The 20,376-nt window shown below is 34.7% G+C and overlaps 1 protein-coding gene across 4 annotated transcripts in view; it reads left to right on the top strand.

Annotated features, from left to right (window-relative positions):
* PTPRZ1 (protein tyrosine phosphatase receptor type Z1) overlaps nt 1–20,376 on the top strand; it is a 165,480-nt gene that overhangs the window by 94,367 nt on the left and 50,737 nt on the right. For all 4 annotated transcript variants that reach the window (XM_019750066.3, XM_019750067.3, XM_019750065.3 and 1 more), the window contains exons 5-10: nt 165–260; nt 756–822; nt 6,623–6,780; nt 6,932–7,082; nt 15,292–15,476; nt 16,833–16,959. In XM_019750066.3, the coding sequence (XP_019605625.3) occupies nt 165–260; nt 756–822; nt 6,623–6,780; nt 6,932–7,082; nt 15,292–15,476; nt 16,833–16,959 (784 nt within the window). The remainder of the gene's footprint in view (nt 1–164; nt 261–755; nt 823–6,622; nt 6,781–6,931; nt 7,083–15,291; nt 15,477–16,832; nt 16,960–20,376) is intronic.

Genomic DNA, 20,376 nt, shown 5'->3' with positions numbered 1-20,376 from the left:
TGTACATGTAATTGACAAAATATTTTGAGAATATACAGAACGTAGGATTATACAGTTTGTGGAATTTTTCAGAGAGAATTGATTGAATTGGTAAAGTGTTATAGTGTCTCCTGATTTTTGTGAAGTCTTTGTATATAATAAAGCCATCATTGTTACATTTACAGATGCAAATCTACTGCTTTAATGCGGACCAATTTTCAAGTTTTGAGGAAGCAGTTAAAGGAAAAGGAAAGTTAAGAGCTTTATCCATTTTATTTGAGGTAATCATTATACATCGATGTAACACTAACCTAATTCCTTTTTTAATACATGAAGTATTAATGTGAAATCTCAAAACATGCTTTGTAACAAATAGAAGATCTCACAAGTAGAATGGTAAGTAGTGGTCGTTTTCAAAGAGAACCCCTTGATGGTTATGTTTAAAGGGGGCTCCTGTATTCATGTATTGGGTCCCTCACTTCCAGCTGAAGCAAACTGTTCTCTGAGTGCCGAGATTTGCTAGTATTTTTATGCATCATGATGATATAGTAGTGACTGACTCATAGCATTTTAAAAGGTACTTTTCTCGGTAGAAAATTTAATAGATTTAAAAGGTTTTTCTTTGTTTTGTTTTTACCTTGCTGTGAAAAAAAGTTTGTATTTGGAGGACATTACTTTTGAATACTTAAAATGGAAATCACTAATATGTCCATGTTATTAAACAACTAACCAAATATTTTATCCCAAGTTTAGAATGTCATATTCTTCTTTAACAGGTTGGATTAGAAGAAAATTTGGATTATAAAGCAATTATTGATGGAGTTGAGAATGTTAGTCGTTTTGGTAAGCTATTTGGAGAAATCTCATTCTTCCAGAGTCTACCTTGGATGTGTATGAATGTTTTACAATATTTCAAAAAGCCTGTTTTTCCAAAAGAAGGAAAGACCAATCTCTCAATTCTCACACTTGATGATTTATACATTTATCACTAAAAACAACTTATAAATTTTTGTCACATAAAAATCATAAAATGTAAATGTAAGCAGGAAGTTGAAGTTTTATAATTTTATTCTTGAAAATAATCTCACTACATCATGCATTTAAAATGTATTTATCTATTCTGTCTCTCCATTGAACAATCATTAAAGACTCTAATTTATAATTTGAAACCCATTAATATTATGCAAATCTTGTTTTAAGGTAGAAAGGTAAATTTAACTCAAGTTAAAATTTATTCCCTGCTGGTTTTCTTGGGAAGTCCTTTGCTTTACCAATGTGACAAGATAACATTTTTGGAAGAAGGTAAATGCTTATATATGACAAGATACAAAATGCTCTGATAGTGTTTTCCCTGCTATTTCAGGTCTCTTGTAATTTGTCACAACAAATGCTTTTGACAACAGTGGCAAGAGACAGCAAACCTGTTATTATTATTTTATTGTTATTTAGCACCCACGCGGGGTGTTAATACTACTCTGAATTATGAATAAAATGATAATTATTACTCTCTGGGAAGTTGCAAAATTTGAAATCAGAAACAAAATGCGTCTATGTCCTTTTCTTGAAAGCAGAAGCCTGGTCTAGGATTGATTTATCTTTGTCAGTTACACGTGAAGACCTGAACTGACCGAACTTTCAGGAGTCAGGAATATATGAACCCCTGCAGTGCAGCCGGTTTTTCTTTTCTTTCTTTGAAAGGTGCAGTCAAACACACAATGAAGCTGTTATCTCCCTCCATCCACATTGCAGAATTTAACACTGAATGCCATGAGCCACACTTAATTTTTTTTCTCATTTAGTCAAAAAGTGGATTCTATCAACACTGAAAGAAGACAGCTAGTATGAATTCATACACTTACAATTGTATTAAAAAAATGAATTCTGAATATTCCCAGGCCTTGCACCAGCCGGTGGGAACAAGTGTGATCACTGGGGCACTTTGGCCTCTGGGTCTCGACACCTCTTCAGTGCTTTCTGGGGGTTCTCTAGGTGGAAGTTCACATGAGCTTAGAAACAAATTTGCTCCTGTTCTTGATTATATCTTGTTAATGTCTACTTGTTAATATCTACTGTTTGCAAGCCACTGAGAGAGGTGCTTCACAGAGCCACTGCTTGCCACATAATACCCTCCCCAAGAAAATGGATTCCCTAACTGCATTATTCTGTCTACACCCTGGCTCTTCACGTGGAAGCAGAAGTAATTGTCTCTTGGGCTGGCTGGGAGCACACACTACACTACTCTGCCCTCTGGTAACCCATCTGTCTTCTGTCTCTCTGTCCTGCTACTTGTATAACCAATTTCCTCCCTCCTCTTTTACCAAAACATAAAATCCTCCATGCTTGTCAACTTACTCACTAGACACTTAATGTTTCAATATATTCCACAAGGGTACCTAAGACTATACAGTTGGTATGTGATAAAGCCAGAATGTAGATGCTAGTCTAGCCACAAAGATTGTTCCACTAGACAATGGAGATTTATATTAGCTATACGTGTATGTTTCAGAACACATATGAAACACGTGCCAATATTATTTGAATGGTTGTTAGATACACTCCATGCTAACTAAATGACTTAAGTCTCCTAAAGTTAAATATTGCCATTTTGAGAGTTCTTGGATTAAATCTATTTTAGAGTCTAGAAAATCCCCCAGTGCCCAATGCACTGACGTCATCCCAGTGTTGGCCTCAGCCATTGCTGCTGGGAACCTTGATGATTGAAGGCAGTTCTTGTCTTAGACAGTGACTCTGGAACTGCAGCTAACCTCCAAATCCTGCTCCATGTTCTCCATATAATGTGAGTTACCTAAAACACAACACTTTTCAACCACCATCCAGATTATAAAATCTATCTTATTATAATGTGGTCGGGTTGCTTGTTTCCTATATTTATCTCCAAGGGAAAAACCCATTTCTCCTTCAGAGGAAGAGAAAGGTCAGAGGGAGGGTGAGGTGGCAGCCGTACAAAGATAGTAAATTAATATTCCCCAAGTGGAACCCACAAAAAAAAAGAACTGTTAGGTGAAATTTTTAATTTGCAAGGAAGAGACACACCTCTGATAACATTATCAGTGACTCCATCTTAAGTCTTATTGTCCTAAGTCATAGGAGTTGGTTTTAAGTATTTAGTAGTTTTTCCTTAGTGCTGGCTCTGTTTGGTCTTTATCTTTCAACCTCATCTTTCCTCCTCCCACTTCCAGCCTCCCTCAGAAGGGGAATTTGATTGATTGCTTAATCACCAATACATTTGTTCCAATGAACAGTGATTGAATGAAGGAATGAATAATTGATCACAAATAGAGCAGTGTTGGCTCAGGTATGAGTGTCTCTTGTGTTACCAATGAAACATGTTTTTGCAAAACACACACGCACACACACACACACACACACACACACACACACACAAACCCCCCTTTAATCCAATTAGCACTATTGTAATTGAAAAGTCTTGTGATACCCAAGACAGAAACTTAGGACATGTATCTAGATAACAAAAAATAACGTATAAAATAGTGCACATGTCCATAAGAGAGACTAGATGAGTGCCCCTGAGGCTCAGAGACAGGAAGAATCAATTCCACATTGGGGTCAAGGAAGGAGAAATCAAAAACTTTCTTCTGCTTCTTTCTCTTCTTTAACTGTTTTTCTCCTTAATTTCTTTTTTAATTTCAAGAAAATTCTTTGTTTCAGCATCTCTATTCTAGCTTTTTTCCCCCCAGTCTCTAGCTCCCCTGGTGTAATTTTATTTCCCGCCTAATTTAGCAGTGAGTCAGTTTCTGGCTCCTTCCTTAATTAGTATTCTCCACATTCACATGTCCATAGAACATGTGCAGATAAATTTCATCTTCAGCAGAAAAAGCAAAAATCGTTGCCCATTGGCGATTAGGGAGATTATTTAATCACAAGATTTTAAATTAAAAACAAATGTGAAAATTGAAAATATTTGCATATTAAAAATAAACTTTCTTGAATCTGAGTCTGAGTTCTGAAAATCTCATTTTCACATTGGGGGAAAGGAAGACATTCTTTTAGGAGTTACTAATTAATCTATTTAGAAATTACTAATTAAAGCAAACAGAGCTAGAATTTTCTAATGGATGAAAACTAGATTTAGGTTATATACTTGTATGAACAATACTATCAATTCAGTCAAATAGGTTTTCATTTCTAACATGGAGTCTTAAATTCAGGCTAGAAACAGTTATCTATATATTAAAAGCATCCTTCCTTCCTTCAAAAGTTTCTGTATTGAAGAAAAAGTCACATGCATTAATTTAACTTTTAAATGAAAGTAATTTGTTTTTTCTTTGAATCTTTCTGGATAGAGTTTAGAGCTGGACTAGACTATCAAGATCATGTAGTCCAGTCATTTCATTTTATAATGAGTAAAATGGGGTTCATGAAGACTGAAATCTTGCCAAAGCTTCTCTCCACTTGGGGTTTTCAACCCTGGCTGCATATTTGAATCATCTGGGCACTTTTTTAAAAAATGCAGGTGCCAAGTCCCTGCCACTAGAGATTTGAAGTTAAATGGTGTAGGATGAGGCCTACGATATTGGTGTATTTCGCAAAGCTCCCCGTATGATTTGAATAAGGGTTGAAACTGCTGTTCTACGGTGTGCTGCCTTAATTAGACTAGATTAACTTGGCTTTGGGGACTATTTCTTATGGCCTAAATCTACCTGCTGGAGCAGAGGACATAAACAGGGCTGGGTAGTTAAGAGGATGTGAGTTAGACACAGATCTCGCTGGTAAGTAGATGGCTGCTTACACAAACAGCTAACTGACCAAAGTAGTGTCATTGGTGAGCGTTAGTGGGAAAATGTAAAAACAAAATGAGGTTACTCAAGGAGACAGGTAAATTGGATTGTTTCAGGGTTCCAAGGCTAAAGAACCACTTAGGAAAGCTCTACAAATTTTTTTATAGGAATTCTCTATTCTAGATACAAGTTATATATATATATACTTGCATATATCTAGCAAAATTAAATCAATATTATTGTATTATATATAATTCATGCACATAATAAAATAAATATAATATGTATGTATATACATTATCCAGGATTTATTTTCTATTCTTTGTCTTGCCTTTTTGCTCTCTTAATAGTGACTATTGATTACTAGATGTTGATTATCACATGTTAAACTTTATCATTTTCTCTTTATGAATACTACTTTTTGTGTGCCATTTCAGAAATCTCAACCTACCATAGGGTTATAAAGATAACTTTTTCTGTTTTGCCCAAAAGCTCTATTGTTCTGCTCACATTTAGATCTATAGTCTATTTAGAATTAATTTGTGCAATTTATTTAGAACTGATGTGATGTGTGGTAGGGAATCAAGGCTCACTTTTTTTCCATAAAGACATTCGACTGATACAGCAGCGTTCGTTGGACTTGCTATCCATTCCAACTATGTAGTATGTTTTTCCGTCATGAATCAAGTGAGTATATATTGTGTGGGTCTGGACTCTGTTCCCTTCCACGTTCACTTTGTCTATTTTTCTATAAAGATCTCACCATCATAATTTTTATAGCTTTATATAATAAGTCTTCTTATCTAGTAGCAAAAGTTCACCAGCTTTGTTACTGTTCAAGAGTACCTTAACTTTTCTATTTTTCTCATGTTACTATTTATTCATATCCAGTATTTCCAATTAAATTTTAAAATCACCGTGTTGGTTAACACACACACTCTCCTGGAACATTGATTAAGATTTCATTGACTCCATAAATTAATTTGGAGAAAATCAAAGCTTTTACGGTACTAAATCTTCAAACCCAGGTACATGGTATTTCCCATTATTTTAAGATTTTATCTAATTCTCTCAAGAAAGTTTTGTATTTTTAAATATAGACGTCATACACATCATTTGTTAGATTTACTTGTATTTGATATTTTGTTGTTTGTTTTTTCAAGTTCTATTGTTGTAAATTTCATTTTCTGTTGTTTGATATTGTTATATAGAAATAGGATAAATTCTTGTGTATTGGTCTTGTGTGTCGTGACTTTACTAAATGTACAGACTACTAATTCTAATAGTATGTACATTTTTTAAGTATTTTACATGCACAATCATGTTATTGGCAAATATGATATTATTATTTATTCCTGTCCAGTCTTTATTACCTTTTCTCTTTCTCTTACTTTATTGCACTGCCCTGGTCTTCCAGTTCGATGCTAGAAATGGTGATAGTAGGACATCATTGTCTCATTCTTGATCTCTAGGGGGGAACCTTTCAGCAAGTTATCTTTAAATCTGAGTTTATTTATGGGCTTTTGAAGATAATCCTCAGAATAAGACTGTTTGCTTTCTACAAACAGGTATTGAATCTCATGAAATGATTTTTCTGTATTTATTGAAACGGTCACATGATTTCTGAATATCTTTTATATTTAAAATAATCTCTCTAGCATTTTGCTGATGTAAAGATGAAGCATATGACACTATGTAGTGATATATGAAAGAAAATTTGAAGTATGCTAGTTTTATCGCCATTTTTGAAGTATATCTAAAACATTGCTAAAAGTTCAGTTCTGACACAACACATAACAAAGCATATGTCTCTGTTTCATAGTTTTGAACAGCTTTCCAGACTTGGGATCCCACTGAGGTGTATGTATGTTGTTACTTTGCAGGGAAACAGGCTGCGTTAGATCCGTTCATACTCCTGAACCTTCTACCAAACTCCACGGACGAGTATTACACTTACAATGGCTCGTTGACGTCCCCTCCCTGCACAGACACTGTTGACTGGATTGTTTTTAAAGATACAGTTAGCATCTCTGAAAGCCAGGTAATCTTGGAAATTCAAACAAATGAAGTAATTTGAAGAAATCTAAAAAGAATGATTTTCTGAGCTTTACCACAGAATATGGTTTTAAAGCATTTACTGATGCCCTTGCAGCAGGTATGTTACATTATCTGGTAACTTATCTTCTTTTCAGTTGGCTGTTTTTTGTGAAGTTCTTACAATGCAGCAGTCTGGTTACGTCATGCTGATGGACTACTTACAAAATAATTTTCGAGAGCAACAGTACAAATTTTCTAGGCAGGTGTTTTCCTCATATACTGGAAAGGAAGAGATTCATGAAGCAGGTATGTATTGAAATATAATTTTTCTGTAACTCACCCAGATTCAGTGTTGTGGGAGATAATTGTGGTACAATGGAAAACATACAAGACAGATTTTTAGAAATATTTTGATTATTAGCTTTGTAGCTTTAGATAAACTCTTTAACATCTCTGAATCTCAGTTACCACATTCATAAAAATGGCAATTTAAGAAATATGTTCTTCCCCACATGAAGAACCCCATTTTTCAGATAAGAAACACTGAGATTCAATAAGGAAAGCGATTTTTGTAAAACACACAGAAACAGATGGCAAAGCCACGTGCGCACCTCCAAATTCACTTTCTGGCATTTGCCTGGGCTAAGAGCTATAAGCAAGAAGGGAATAAGGGACTGAGGTGTTCAGAGCTTGGGGAGATCACATCCGGGGTGATCAGGGAGCTTCAATGAGAAAACCACATTTGAGCTGAGTCTGGGCATGTGATTTGAGTTGTGAAGAGTTCATCTTTGTGTTGGCAGCTCCCGGAAAAGAACTAGCCCGTAGGAGGGACTGAAGGCAAATGCTCTGGATAGTTAAGGAATAAAAAGTTAGTCTTTTCCCCAGTTGCCTTCTTTAGGGGAAAAGAACTTGTCCTTGTCAGGCAATGGAGAACATGTGGGGGGACATCCCTGCAGCGCCTTCTGTTCCTTTGGAAGCTGACACAACAGTCAGAAGCCTTTGAAAATGCCCAGAGGACACAACCAGTGGCATCTACTGACATGTCCTTTTCATTTGACACTGAAGATGGACTGGTTCATGAAAGAAATATTTGAAGTAGCCTTTGGTTTGGAGACTTAAAACCCTTTCCAAGTACATGGTCTTCTTTGATCTCAGCCCGGCAGTGAATTTTTGGTTTTGTAGAATATTAATTTAATGATCATCTCCTTTTGAAGATTAGGCATTAAAACAGCATGTTTTTCTTATTTTAATGTGATATTTGTGAGAATTGTTCATCCTTAACAACAATAAAAACAGAACACAAGACAGCAGAGATAAATAGCTGCATTTAATGTGATATTCAGTTTCAAATTAAATTGCCCCCAAATTAGGGAATTTAATTATATTTTTACCAGCAATACTTAATACACTAACATCCTGTCTGGTAAATAATAGACAGTTGAGTAGAAAAAAGAAACGGGGTTTAACCATCTTCTTTTCTAAAATACAAATGACCAATTAGCAAATTAAATAAATATGATTCTCTTTTGTCAGTTATATTTTATTAAAACTCTTCCAAATGTGTGTCTTTGCACGGTAGGTCCTGTTCAGTACTTTCTTAGTGTTTGCTCCTCCCCAGTTAGCTTCCTTCTCTCGTGCTGAACTCTGAGGTCCCCTGAAGAAGGCAGACCACATTCTCCCAGGTTGCATCTCTCCGGGCTCCTTCCTTGCCCTGCCATGCTCCTTCCTGCTGTCTTTATTGTTTGTCTCCTCCTTATTCTTCAAGACTCAAGTAGACCACTGCACTCACTGGGGGGCCAACCCCTACTCTACCTCCATCCCCACCGAGTCTGGCTGAGGCCCGGGCACCGGACTGAACCGATGGTGACCCCTCACCCCTAGAGGACACAATAAATGATGCCCGTTTGGCATCGTGTGATGTGCCCAGGTGCTCCTGTGTTCTTTGCATCCAGACTGCATAGCAGTTGCTATCAAATAATTGTCTGTATACTTTTTGTCTCCCCCACCTGACTCGGAACCCCATGAAGGACATAACTAAGTTTTTCATCTCTTTACCTCTATTGCTGAGCTGAAGTAAAGCTCTCATTCTCCAAATATTTATCGAATGACTAAAAGAATCAATTTCCATATAATACAAACACTTAATGGCTGCCTTTCACACCATTTAATGTGTAAACCATATGCAGTTCTGATTGAATGTAGCATATTGTTGTTTCCACTGTTAAGTGATGACTTCCAAAATTCATAGCAAAAACAGCAATAGCTACTATGTATCGTGTGAACCAGTGGGTTCAAGCAAGCATTGGCCTCCTTTTTCCTCATTTTACAGTTTGGGAAGATGACATTAAGTGGTCTGTCCAAGTTCACAGAACTATAAAGGGCTGAGTCAGTATTTGAACCCAAGTCTATCTGATTTGAAAGACTTCCAAATTTCTCTCCACTATGCTAAATATTTATAAGGGAACATAAATTTTCTGCTTCCATAATTTTATGACCTTAATGACATAAAACTTGACAAAAATAGTACTAGCTTTTTTCACAAATTGGAGCAATTGAATTCTTGCATTTTCCATCATGAGTATTTGCGTTCAGTAAGGGCTTATTATCATTTGCCATGTACATAGTCCTGTGATGCTTTTTCTCTTAATACTATCTCCTTAATACTAATAATACCATCTCCTTTCCGCTTTCTTGACCTGAGTTTGAGAATAAGAATTGAGTTTTGCATTTATGTTCAGTATTCAATATTTATTAAAATAAGTATTACATGAACATTTTTAAAGTAGAAAATATAGGTAAGCACACAGAAGAAAAAAAAAATCTCCTAAAATGTCAGCACACATAGATAACTGCTATGAGGATTTTAATAAATATCCTTCTAGACCTCTTAAAAATATATTATTTCTCACACATATGAAACTGTACTACATATACCTGTTGATTTTGTTTCACTCAATTATATAAATATATTGTTAACACACCATTCTTGATGTAGTATTCCATTGGATAGTCATAATAACTTATTAAACCAGTTTCTCAGTTTGGGACATTCAGGTTTTATTTATATATTTTTGCTATTATAAATATCTAACATCCTCATTTTGACCAAGAGAGAAGTAAGAGTTGGCATGGAAGTTGTCAGAATTCTGCTCTCAATGAATTATAGAAAAATATATTTTCCAACATACATTGCAAATAATTGCAAAAACCATGTGAGGTCTGTACATCCAGGTAACTCCTTAAAAGTAGAGATCAAGCCTTATTCATTTCTGCATTCACAGCAGGAACTCAATAAGTGTTTGTGCATGAATACATATTTTACCAAAGCTTCATCCCTCTATTTTTGCATTTTTTTTATGTGGAGCTGCCATTTATTAGAAGGCATTTCTTTTTGACCTCGTGGAATGGACACTGACTCTTCTAAGAATCACAGGATTTAATAGAACCATTTGATATGAAAGGAGTTAGTAAAAGCTGTCTTTTAGATAAGGAGAAATATGTGTGACTACTCTTACAAACATAGCATGAGTGTAAAGTAGGTGAAGTTCAACTTTGCCCCATGCCTTCTGGGCACCAGATACTTTCCCACTCCTCTCAGCCCACTAGCAAGACTCGCTCTAAGAAGCAGAGGCTTCTTGAAGCACAGTAGGGAAAAGCTTGGGCTTTGAAGTCCTTAGTCTTTGGGCTTCAAACCTCAGTGCCAATACTTCGTAGTTACATAAAAATGCTTAATTTCTTTAAGCCTCAGTTTCTTCACCTATTAAATGAGACTTAAAGTGCCACCTTGTACAGTTGTTGTGAGTTTTAAATGAACTAATGTGTGCAAAGCAGAACAGTCCTTTGAAAATAATGTGCTCTAGACTTATAGCTTCTATTGTTGTAGTGTGTGTATATATACTGTCATGTATATATGTGTGCATGTGTGTGTATGTTAATATATATACACCGTATACCATATATATATATATATATATATATATATATAGTATCACAGCAAATGCATGGTGCTATTCAAATTTTCTGTGTTTAAAGTTTTTGTTGAATAGAACTATAAATCCACTTCAAATCTTACTTGCTAGCATTGTAATATATTTAATGAAAATTTTAAAAACCAACAAAATGTAAAATGCTTTTCAAGGCAGAGTAACATGAAAAGCGTGTCTTTATACCCAAATGTTGTATTTGAGCGATGAGAAATTTTCTATAATTTCCTGAAAAATGTCATGATGAATTATACATCAGCAGATTCACCTTCTTGAAGGTCAGTGGTTGTAAATAGCATTCATTAAGGTCACATGTATGTTAACACTCTGCTCTAACTAGATGCAGAAAAGTGCTGTGAAGGTTATTTGCTTCTTAGAAGATTATATACTAGAAATCAAACTGTTGATGAAGCTACTGTAGAGAAGATTGACTGAATTAGGTAGAATTTGAAAGATTTCTTTTGGCTATTTAGTCTGAAGCTAATGATGTAATCATTTAGAGGTGCAAAACAGCAACAGGTCATCTGTAGTTACTACTTTTAACAGTTGTGGCAATGTTTATGTTAGTTTTATTAAGATCTGCTACTCCCTGAGGGGAAATCAGAACCTTAATATTGGTGGTCTTCTGAGTCTGTAAATCTTTAAACCCCTGTCACAATAGTTGTTAAAGTACCTGTCTCAGTATTTTTTTAAATGAGGCTCATAAACCACAAACAAGGATGTGGTGGATTTATCAGTGTGCATTCACGGGTACTTTTGTCACGGGTTGTGTTAAACTGCACCAAACTTCGAGTCAGTGGAAAATAATTGGGTAAAACCTAGTGACATAGATAACTGTGACCTTTTTTCTGCCACTCCTCAAGAATCACCACTCTGTCTTTTCACCTCCACCCACATTGTTACGCTAAATCCATGGAGCTAGGGCTGAGCCTTTTCCCTCTGGGCTGACTGCTCTTCTGCCATGGTGGGTGCATGAAAGAGAAAAGACAGAAGGAAACTCATATCTGCCCTTGGCCATCAACTTGCATGATTAGCCGAGAGCCTTGTCACAGCCAACCTACTGTCATGTTCTCCTCATTTGTACTTCTTTATTTCTTTTTCTCATTTTCTTTTTCCGCATTTTGACACCCAGTGCTTTTCTTATTAATCTTTTTGTATTCACTCTTCACTTACGTTTATATGAGTGGTGAGAGGATAAATGACTTTGTATCAGCTTTTAAAAGTTAGTGAAGTTTTATAGCTTTTCGTGGGAAAAACGTATAATTTGAAAAGCACAACCTAATTTTGTCTAAATGGCAAATCCTTTACAAGTTTATTTTGCATTCCTCTGTAAATGGAGTCTAGGACTTAGAGACTGAAAACACCCGTTATGTTCTATAGCTTACTAAATACTCATATAAGGGTCAGGGGACCGAGCTTCCTAAAGGCAGGGACAGCAGCATCTTTATCTGCATATCAACAGTGACTGGAACCAGTAGTTGAGGATTGAATGTTAAAATAAGTTTTTAAGTAAGAACATTTATTGCACCCTGAAAAATGGGACTACCTCCTCGTTCTTTACATGTGAGGATCCTTTGCATCTGTACCAAAGCAAGCACTTGTCCTCTCTGTGACTGGACAGGGACCAAAGGCTTGGCGTAGTCTGGCTCATAGTCAAGGACTTGCAGACACCGAATTCTCCTCCTTGGCCAGCATTCCTTAAAGAATCAGCAGCTATGACCCAGATCACATGTCGCTGTGGGAAGGAATCCAGGAGTGAAATTCAGTCCTGACAAAGGAAATGGGGCCTCAACGTAGTTCTGGACCCCCCATAATCAAGGAAATTACACTTTTGTTACCAGTTTATAACACTTAGTAGTTTGTATTTGATGTCAGAGTATATGTTGATCTGGAAAATCTTCTTTATTTTACATCCAGATAATGTGCTTTATAGAGTGTCTGTCCTTCTAATAAGATAATCAAAATAATTTCAGTAAGAAACATAAAGAAAACCTGGAAAATTTAGTGCAAATTGAAACTTATTCCATGGCAATTACCCAGCTTTATGTTTGAACACCAAATAGTGTATGTATATAGAATTAACTAGATTTATTTAAAAGATCCAGTCCTACTAAAAGGGCAACCCTCTGGCAAGATTATAGACTCCGTACAGAAGTGCGGGCTTATCGTTTGAATACGTTCTAAAATCCGTATCTTTTCCTCATAAAATCCTGTATTTCAGTATCTAAAATACAAGATTTAGTTGCAGCTTTATAACCTATGACTGAGTGATTGATGATCAGTAAATAAAAGGAGTGTTTTATTACTGAATAAAAGAATAAAAGAAATGGTAAAATACGTTTCTAATCAAAATATGTTTAAACTATTTTAAAAATTACCGGTAAGATCTTATAGATCTATAAAGAAGAAAGCAAAGCAATGGAAACCTGATGACAAGTATAGCTGTCTTTTTAGAAGCCTCCTTTGTATTCCTGGTGATTCTTAAATTATGAAGCACCTGTGATTTCTACTGTTAAGTGAAGATAAACATAGACCCCTGGCCAAAGGAGTTTGTGCCATTTAGGCAGTAGTCCTTTGGGTATCTTGCAACTAGTAATTTTGCATTATTCTCCAGCGATTTTTATGTTTTGTGTGCATGCATAAAACTTTTAATGCATTTTAAGATTGTTTCATCTGGAGGGAAGAGAATAGTTCACTTTAAATCATTGTCACTGTATAAAAACTGGGATTGATTTTTTGAGGACAAAAATCTGCAACTGCTATTGTCCAGAATAGCTTTCAGCCTTCTAAAAACGGACTTGGGCATCTTTACAAGCAAGACTGAGGCGATCCTGTTCCTCCAATGACAGTTTATGTGAGTAGCTTCCTTTGGAGATGATTTGATGGTCTTCTGCCATCTGGTGGACACTAATAGAAGTATCACTAGCTGGAGTAACGATGATGTAGTCGGGAGCTAAATTAGAAAAAAATTTCTTATTCTGAATTCATGTGTTCTGATAATGAAGGAATTGTCCTCTTATTCCCAAATAAACACAATAAATCCTCAGTAAACAAAAAATAACATCACAGTTTTTACAGTGATAAATCCTATCTCTAACTCATATAAAGTTATACATGCTTTTATGTATATAACATGTATATGTTTATATTTTTCTGAATCATTCATATATCATATTGCTACCATAGAGTACATCTGCTAAAATGGCTAGTACTAAATACGGTGTGTAAAAATTGTTCCAATTTATAAGGCCAATTGTTGTTTGGGGGTGCCCTCTTGTGTTCACAAGATAAACTACAGACTAGTATAGAGAAAGGGGACTTGGGGGCATATTCTGATGCTGTGGAGACGTTTTCACTGAAACCTTGAAATAGTTTTTGTATCAGTGACAATTGGGTGACCTGTGTCAACTGCATGATCTCATCCAGTGGCTTTGTAACTTCAAGTGTCCCCTGAAAACAAAAGCCAGATTCTGTACGCATATTACGTTAATTAATCTTTGACCTCAGTGACCTTTCTCTCCCTCTCGTTTGCAAATATATCTGGCCTATGAAGAGATTATATTTATTACTTTGCTTCATTTGCACAATGTCATAAAATCACATTGTTTTTGTCCTCAAAATTAGTCAAAACGATCACATTATGAATGTATTTCAAAAAGTATCAGTACTCTTTCTGATGGGACTAAATTTTTGTCACCCTTCCCAATACAGGCTTGAATTTATTTTAAGAAGCCCCTGAAAGATTTTCAAAATACTACTTTTTTAGATGAGACAAACAATTCTTCTAATTCCCTGAAATTAATTGATTAATCAATTTATTATTCCAAAGTGGGACATTCGTCAGCACATCTGAAAAATTCTGAAATGATAGTTTTGTTCTCCTATGGTTTTCTCTGATTGGAAAATTTGAATTATTTCACGGATTTTCTGTCAACAAAATGTCCAATAATCGACCATTGTTTATAATTGAAATTCTCCTCGTCCCAAGGTCAACATATTTGTCTGGTACCTAACAAGAGAAATAAAGGCATCGTAAAGTTGAAGATATCCTTTGTTCATTTATTTCTAAAAATGAATTTGTATGCCAGATATATTTAAGACAGTTTTCTAATCAATACAGAAATAAAAAGCTATGTTTTTTATGTTTATAATCTGCTAGAAGAGTTAAGACCTATTCAGAAAGAGAATATGCAATTAATATAAGAGAATAGGCAATTAATTCGATAATAGTAGTGAAACAAATCAGACAATTGAAAATGACACAGATCACTTCAGCGGAGATCAGAGGAGGTAGCATTTGGCCAAGAACTTTCCTGAATGGGGAGGTAGGACTTGCACAGATAGCTAGGCGGCAAGGAAGAAGTAGTTCATATACAGGAAGTGACATAAACAAAAGGTCCACAGCAGGTAAGTGTAACTTTCTTTTTACCTTCTATTGAAATAAAATACCACAAAAATTTTCACAGAACATGTTTTACTTGTTAAAATCCTGACAGTTGTGTCAATAATTGTATTTTTCTTTCTCTTTGAAGTTTGTAGTTCAGAACCAGAAAATGTTCAAGCTGACCCAGAGAATTATACCAGCCTTCTGGTTACGTGGGAGAGACCGCGAGTCGTTTATGATACCATGATCGAGAAGTTTGCAGTTTTGTACCAGCAGTTAGAGGGAGAAGACCAAACCAAGCATGAATTTTTGACAGATGGCTATCAAGACTTGGTAACTATAAGATCAATTGTTTCTTGTATTGATAACATTAGAGTTTAATTTTCAAGGTAAGATCTCACAAGTGATTGTATATGGTTGCCTTAGACTTTATATGAGGTTCTTCAGTGGGGAGGAGAAGCAGAAGCTATGCTAAATGACGACAAAACTTACAGTGAGTTACACGAGGTTCTTATTTCTATTTTGAATGACAGGGAGACCACAACTTTGTCGATGACATTATAGAGTAGACACATATAGAAGACAGGAGCTAGAGATCATCTAGTGTGGCTTCTCTCTACAAATAAAAGGACTCAAAGAGCAGTTAAATTCTTTGACTGTGATCTCACAGTTGTGGAAAGAATTGAGCCTGGAATCTCCATGCTCTGATACCATCAGTGTGTTATTTCCCACACCATACTACGCCAGCACAAGAAAAATAGAGTAAGGGGTCTCAAAAATCCTTTTTCATTTTTTTTTTTTTTTTTTTTTTTTTTTTGCATCAAATTGGCAAGCAGCACATGTGAAGTCAATTAAGACAGAACTTTCAGGACACAAGGCAGGTAATCCCTAGGAAATATCCACCTGCTCTTCCTTCCCACCCATGCACACAAACCAAAGAAAATGAAGTACAGAGTCCTTCTGTGACCTGAGCATCTCGGTATTCACCTTGGCATTGGTAGGGAAGTGTTGCCCATAGATTGGGGTTTAGTTGAGAAAACCTCAGCTGGGTGTGGCCCCACTGCCGGTCAAAGACACTGAACTCTGCATTCAGACAGCTAGAGTCCCCAATGCCCTAGGAACGTGCATTTAAACAAAAGTGCCCTTGTTGTCACGATGTTGGATATCACATGGACAACACAGATAAAATTTGTACCAACTTTTTTCATTCGGTTGACTACAACATAGAGACTAGGAACTGGGAAAGTGGTGGAATTTATGGGAATGCACTATTTTTCATTTCAGAATGATGTGAAGATAATAATTCTATTACTGTCTGGCTTATATATTGCTAAGATAAAGAAAAACATTGCTTTTAATTGTGTATTTGCATTTTGCTTTTTGCAAATGTTACATGTTTATTTGTATGTAATGTTAACCTATAGTTTTTGGACACATGAATTTTATGAGTTCTAGTTAAAAATGAAACTTTCTAAAACTCAATCTGGTTTTTAAAAAGCAAAAAAAAACAACCATTTTTTCAGTAGCTCTTTCAACTTAACCGCATAAACATTTTCTTAAGTTATTAATAATAAAATACAAATATTTTCCATTGACAAATGAGAAAAAAGTTTTCTAAGGACAATGTCTACTATATTAGGACTCCTTGAGAATAAAACATTTGTGTAATGACTGACATCTTTCTTTTAGGGTGCTATTCTCAATAATTTACTACCCAATATGAGTTATGTTCTTCAAATAGTAGCCATATGCACGAATGGCTTATATGGAAAATACAGTGACCAGTTGATTGTCGACATGCCTTCCGATGACCCTGGTAAGTGCCCACCTGTTAAGCCTTGTATTATCTAGATAAATGAGGCTAGTTTAGTCACTGGATACTTTGGTGCTTTCTCTCTGATTTTATATTCTTATGACCGAAAAACAAATTGATTCTTTTCCATCTGGATCACCAGGTAGTTTTAGGAAGCATGGAACCCATTTCTCATCCAGCAGATCTGGTGCAGGACAATCAGTAAATTTATTCTGAATATCAAAATTTTGTAAACTAAGAACAGTAAAATCTTTTATTATGTATTTGATGGTCATTTAATGAGATAGCTCTGTAAACATGAAGACTTTCGTTTGGATAATGAAGATTTGGTTTCATGTGTGTTTATTTCCTTTTTTCAGCCCCCAAAGCATTTTGTAGTAAGTATATACGTGATCCTAGGATCATGTGAGGCACTTTATACAAAGCATCCCAACAGTTTGTCTAAGATATTTTTATCCACTTTTTGAAATTTGGTTGAAGGGTGGAAGTGCTTTCCTCTTAGCTGATTTGCCAGTGCTATTTCATAAAAGCAAAACAAAAAAGTTGTTTCTCATTGTATTTTATTTGCATGCATCTTCTCTGAATATTATGGGAAAATCTTTGATCTCAAAGCATATGCAATAATTGAAGTGCTAACCATCATAATTTGACAATTTATAAATTTACCTAATTAAATTAAGTCTTCCTTTTGTTAGTATAGCAGTTTTCAAGTAATAGAACGGAGTTATATATGTATGTATATATGTACGTTTATATGTGTATACATATCACGTATATATATATATTCACAAACATATGCAATCATATATACATACATAAATGTAAATATTCTTTGGTTATCCCTATCATGAGACTACTCACTGAAATATTTATACAATTTTAATGGAAATAAATGGTTACAAATTCTATTGACCATACCATTTTCCAGTTTTAAGTATGGAAAGAAAACTGAAGTATATTGATTTGCCTTTGTGGTCCATTATGAGCATGTTCATTGATTACCTCATCACAATTGTTCTAGCTGAATTTTTAAGTTAAAGAATATGTGTTAGAGCGTTAGATGTGAGATTATGTGTCCTTCCAAATCACAGGCTACAAAACTTGCCAAGTTATTTCCCAAGTTAAAACATTGATGGCTAGTGAATATTACTACTATTGTGATGGCAATATCATTATTTAATACATTTCTTATGACCTTCCTCGTGGCCTGGTGTAACCATCTTTCCTATTGCTCTTATTTAGCATTGCTTTTCAAAATCAGGCGATTTTTAAATGGAATCTGAGCTCTAAGTCTTATTGAAAGATGAGTACCAAATTAACTAACCATGGTTTCAGTTATACCGTCTCATGCTCCTCCACTGAATGTCACCCCTCACCAAAGTTCTCCATATTGACTCACCCCAAAAATGACATCTTTAGCTGTGCAACTTTGGCCGTGTTCGTCAGTATCGTATGTGAATTGACGAAGCATGGCATATAAAAAATCTCTCATCATCGTAGTGTGTGTTTTAAGATATGAATTATATTGAATACGTTCACTTAATTTTACTCTCTTGGTTGCATTATACCACTGTAATTGCTGTATATAAAACAATTTTCCAGTAGTTTACAAAAAAATTACTGTTAGCTATTTATTTATGCTCAATAAAGATGCTAAAGTTTTTTGCTTTTTGAGAAGCTTATTGCATATGAAAAAAACAGATCAAATGTCTGTTTTCTACAGAAGTGCTTTCTGAGTGATACTTTTAGGCTGAATCTGTATTGGCACAAGTACAACATTCTTGTATCATTGTAGCACTTTCACATTTATACAAAATAATAAATATAACAATTTAATTTCTACTTATTCAAAGGATCAGGACACTGCTGAACTAATGACACACTAGTGTGGACACCCCATTTAATCTCTCTGAATGTCTCAGTCCCTTAAAACATTTTATACTGCAATGGTGTTTTAGAAAAATATGATAGTTAAGTTGATGTTTCACTATGATTTTCCTCTTAAAAGCCAAGGGTTAAAGACTTAGATCAGTTATTCCTTAATTATTCCTTCCAACAATTTCTTCATCAAAAGCCAATTTACCCAAAGTTTGAGGTTTTCCTGTTTTTTTTATAAATAAAATATTAGTTTTCTTAGAACTCATTCTTTCTCATCTTAAAGGCTGCAATGGCATTTCAATGCATATATTTTCAATTCATTGTTGAAATTATGTTATGTTAAATATTGTTTCTATGGTAGCTATACCACAGTAAGTCTTGACAGCAGTACTATCTTGTGGTTGACTTTGATAGTACCTACAAGATGTGTGAATTTTGTGATTTATGTGGCTAATATAGATGTTAAGTGGCTTTTGAGTTTGCTTCTTATTTCATGGTTTTTATTAATACCATTTCATCCTATTCATCATATTGTTTCATTACCTTAGTAACACTGTAATATGTCCTATTGAATTATTCTATTATTATTTTGGGTAAGCTGTTTTCTAAATACTGTATTCTTTATTGCTTCTGTTAAAAAGAAATTTAGGAGATCAATTATAATTGCCCTTTCTTTCAATCATAAATTTCAAATATTCTAGTCAATATCTGTGAAGGGAATGTCAGCCTTCTAAATTGTGCATTTAACTTTGGCTAATTTGATTAATTTATTGCTTGTGCATTTTAATGACATTTGTTGCATACAACAGTATCACCATAAACTAGTGTCCGTTAAATATTATTATAAACTACTTTTTTAAAATAAATGCATGCATTCATATTCAGAAACAATTTAAATTTGTTAAGAAACCCTTTTGAAGGTTAAACAGAACTGTATATTCTTTCAAATACTTTGTAGAAAATTATATTTATGAATAAACAATTCATAAATATATTTATTTCATTGTAACTGAAATAATTGTGTTTGTTTCTGTTCTATAATGTAGAGCCAATTATCCAATTAAAGAGACCTTATTTAGGTACATGTTTTAGGGCTGTGATAATTATATGTATTCAATTTAAGTGCATGGTGAATTAAGTCAACATAGTTTTCTGTGATTTTGTGCGTTTCAGTTGTATAACAGTTGTCTTTGTTAAATCACTTTACATCTGTCCTTACACTGCCTGTACCATCCTATGCTGTGGGCATTATTATAGAATGATATTTATATCAGAGTTTGAAGAGATTGCAGCCCACTTTGTTTTTACCTTTTTGCGCTGTGAAACTTGGCTTACCTTCAAACAATTAAATAAGCCTTGCTTGCCAACCTATGTCAGTGTTGCTTTTTTGTGTTATGGAATATTAATGTGTTACTAACATCCTCTTTTAGGAAATCTAGCATTAGATGTGTCCCATGACGAAACCAGAATGAGTCGAGAGTTTTTGTTCAGTTTTCACACAAATAGGAATTTCAAGTGTTCACTCAAAAAAAAAAAAAAAAT

This window comes from Rhinolophus sinicus, chromosome 8 (assembly GCF_057876585.1).
Source record: "Rhinolophus sinicus isolate RSI-liver-muscle chromosome 8, RSI-T2T, whole genome shotgun sequence".
Taxonomy (NCBI): Eukaryota; Metazoa; Chordata; class Mammalia; order Chiroptera; family Rhinolophidae; genus Rhinolophus; species Rhinolophus sinicus.
This window is presented reverse-complemented; position numbering and strand designations above follow the sequence as displayed.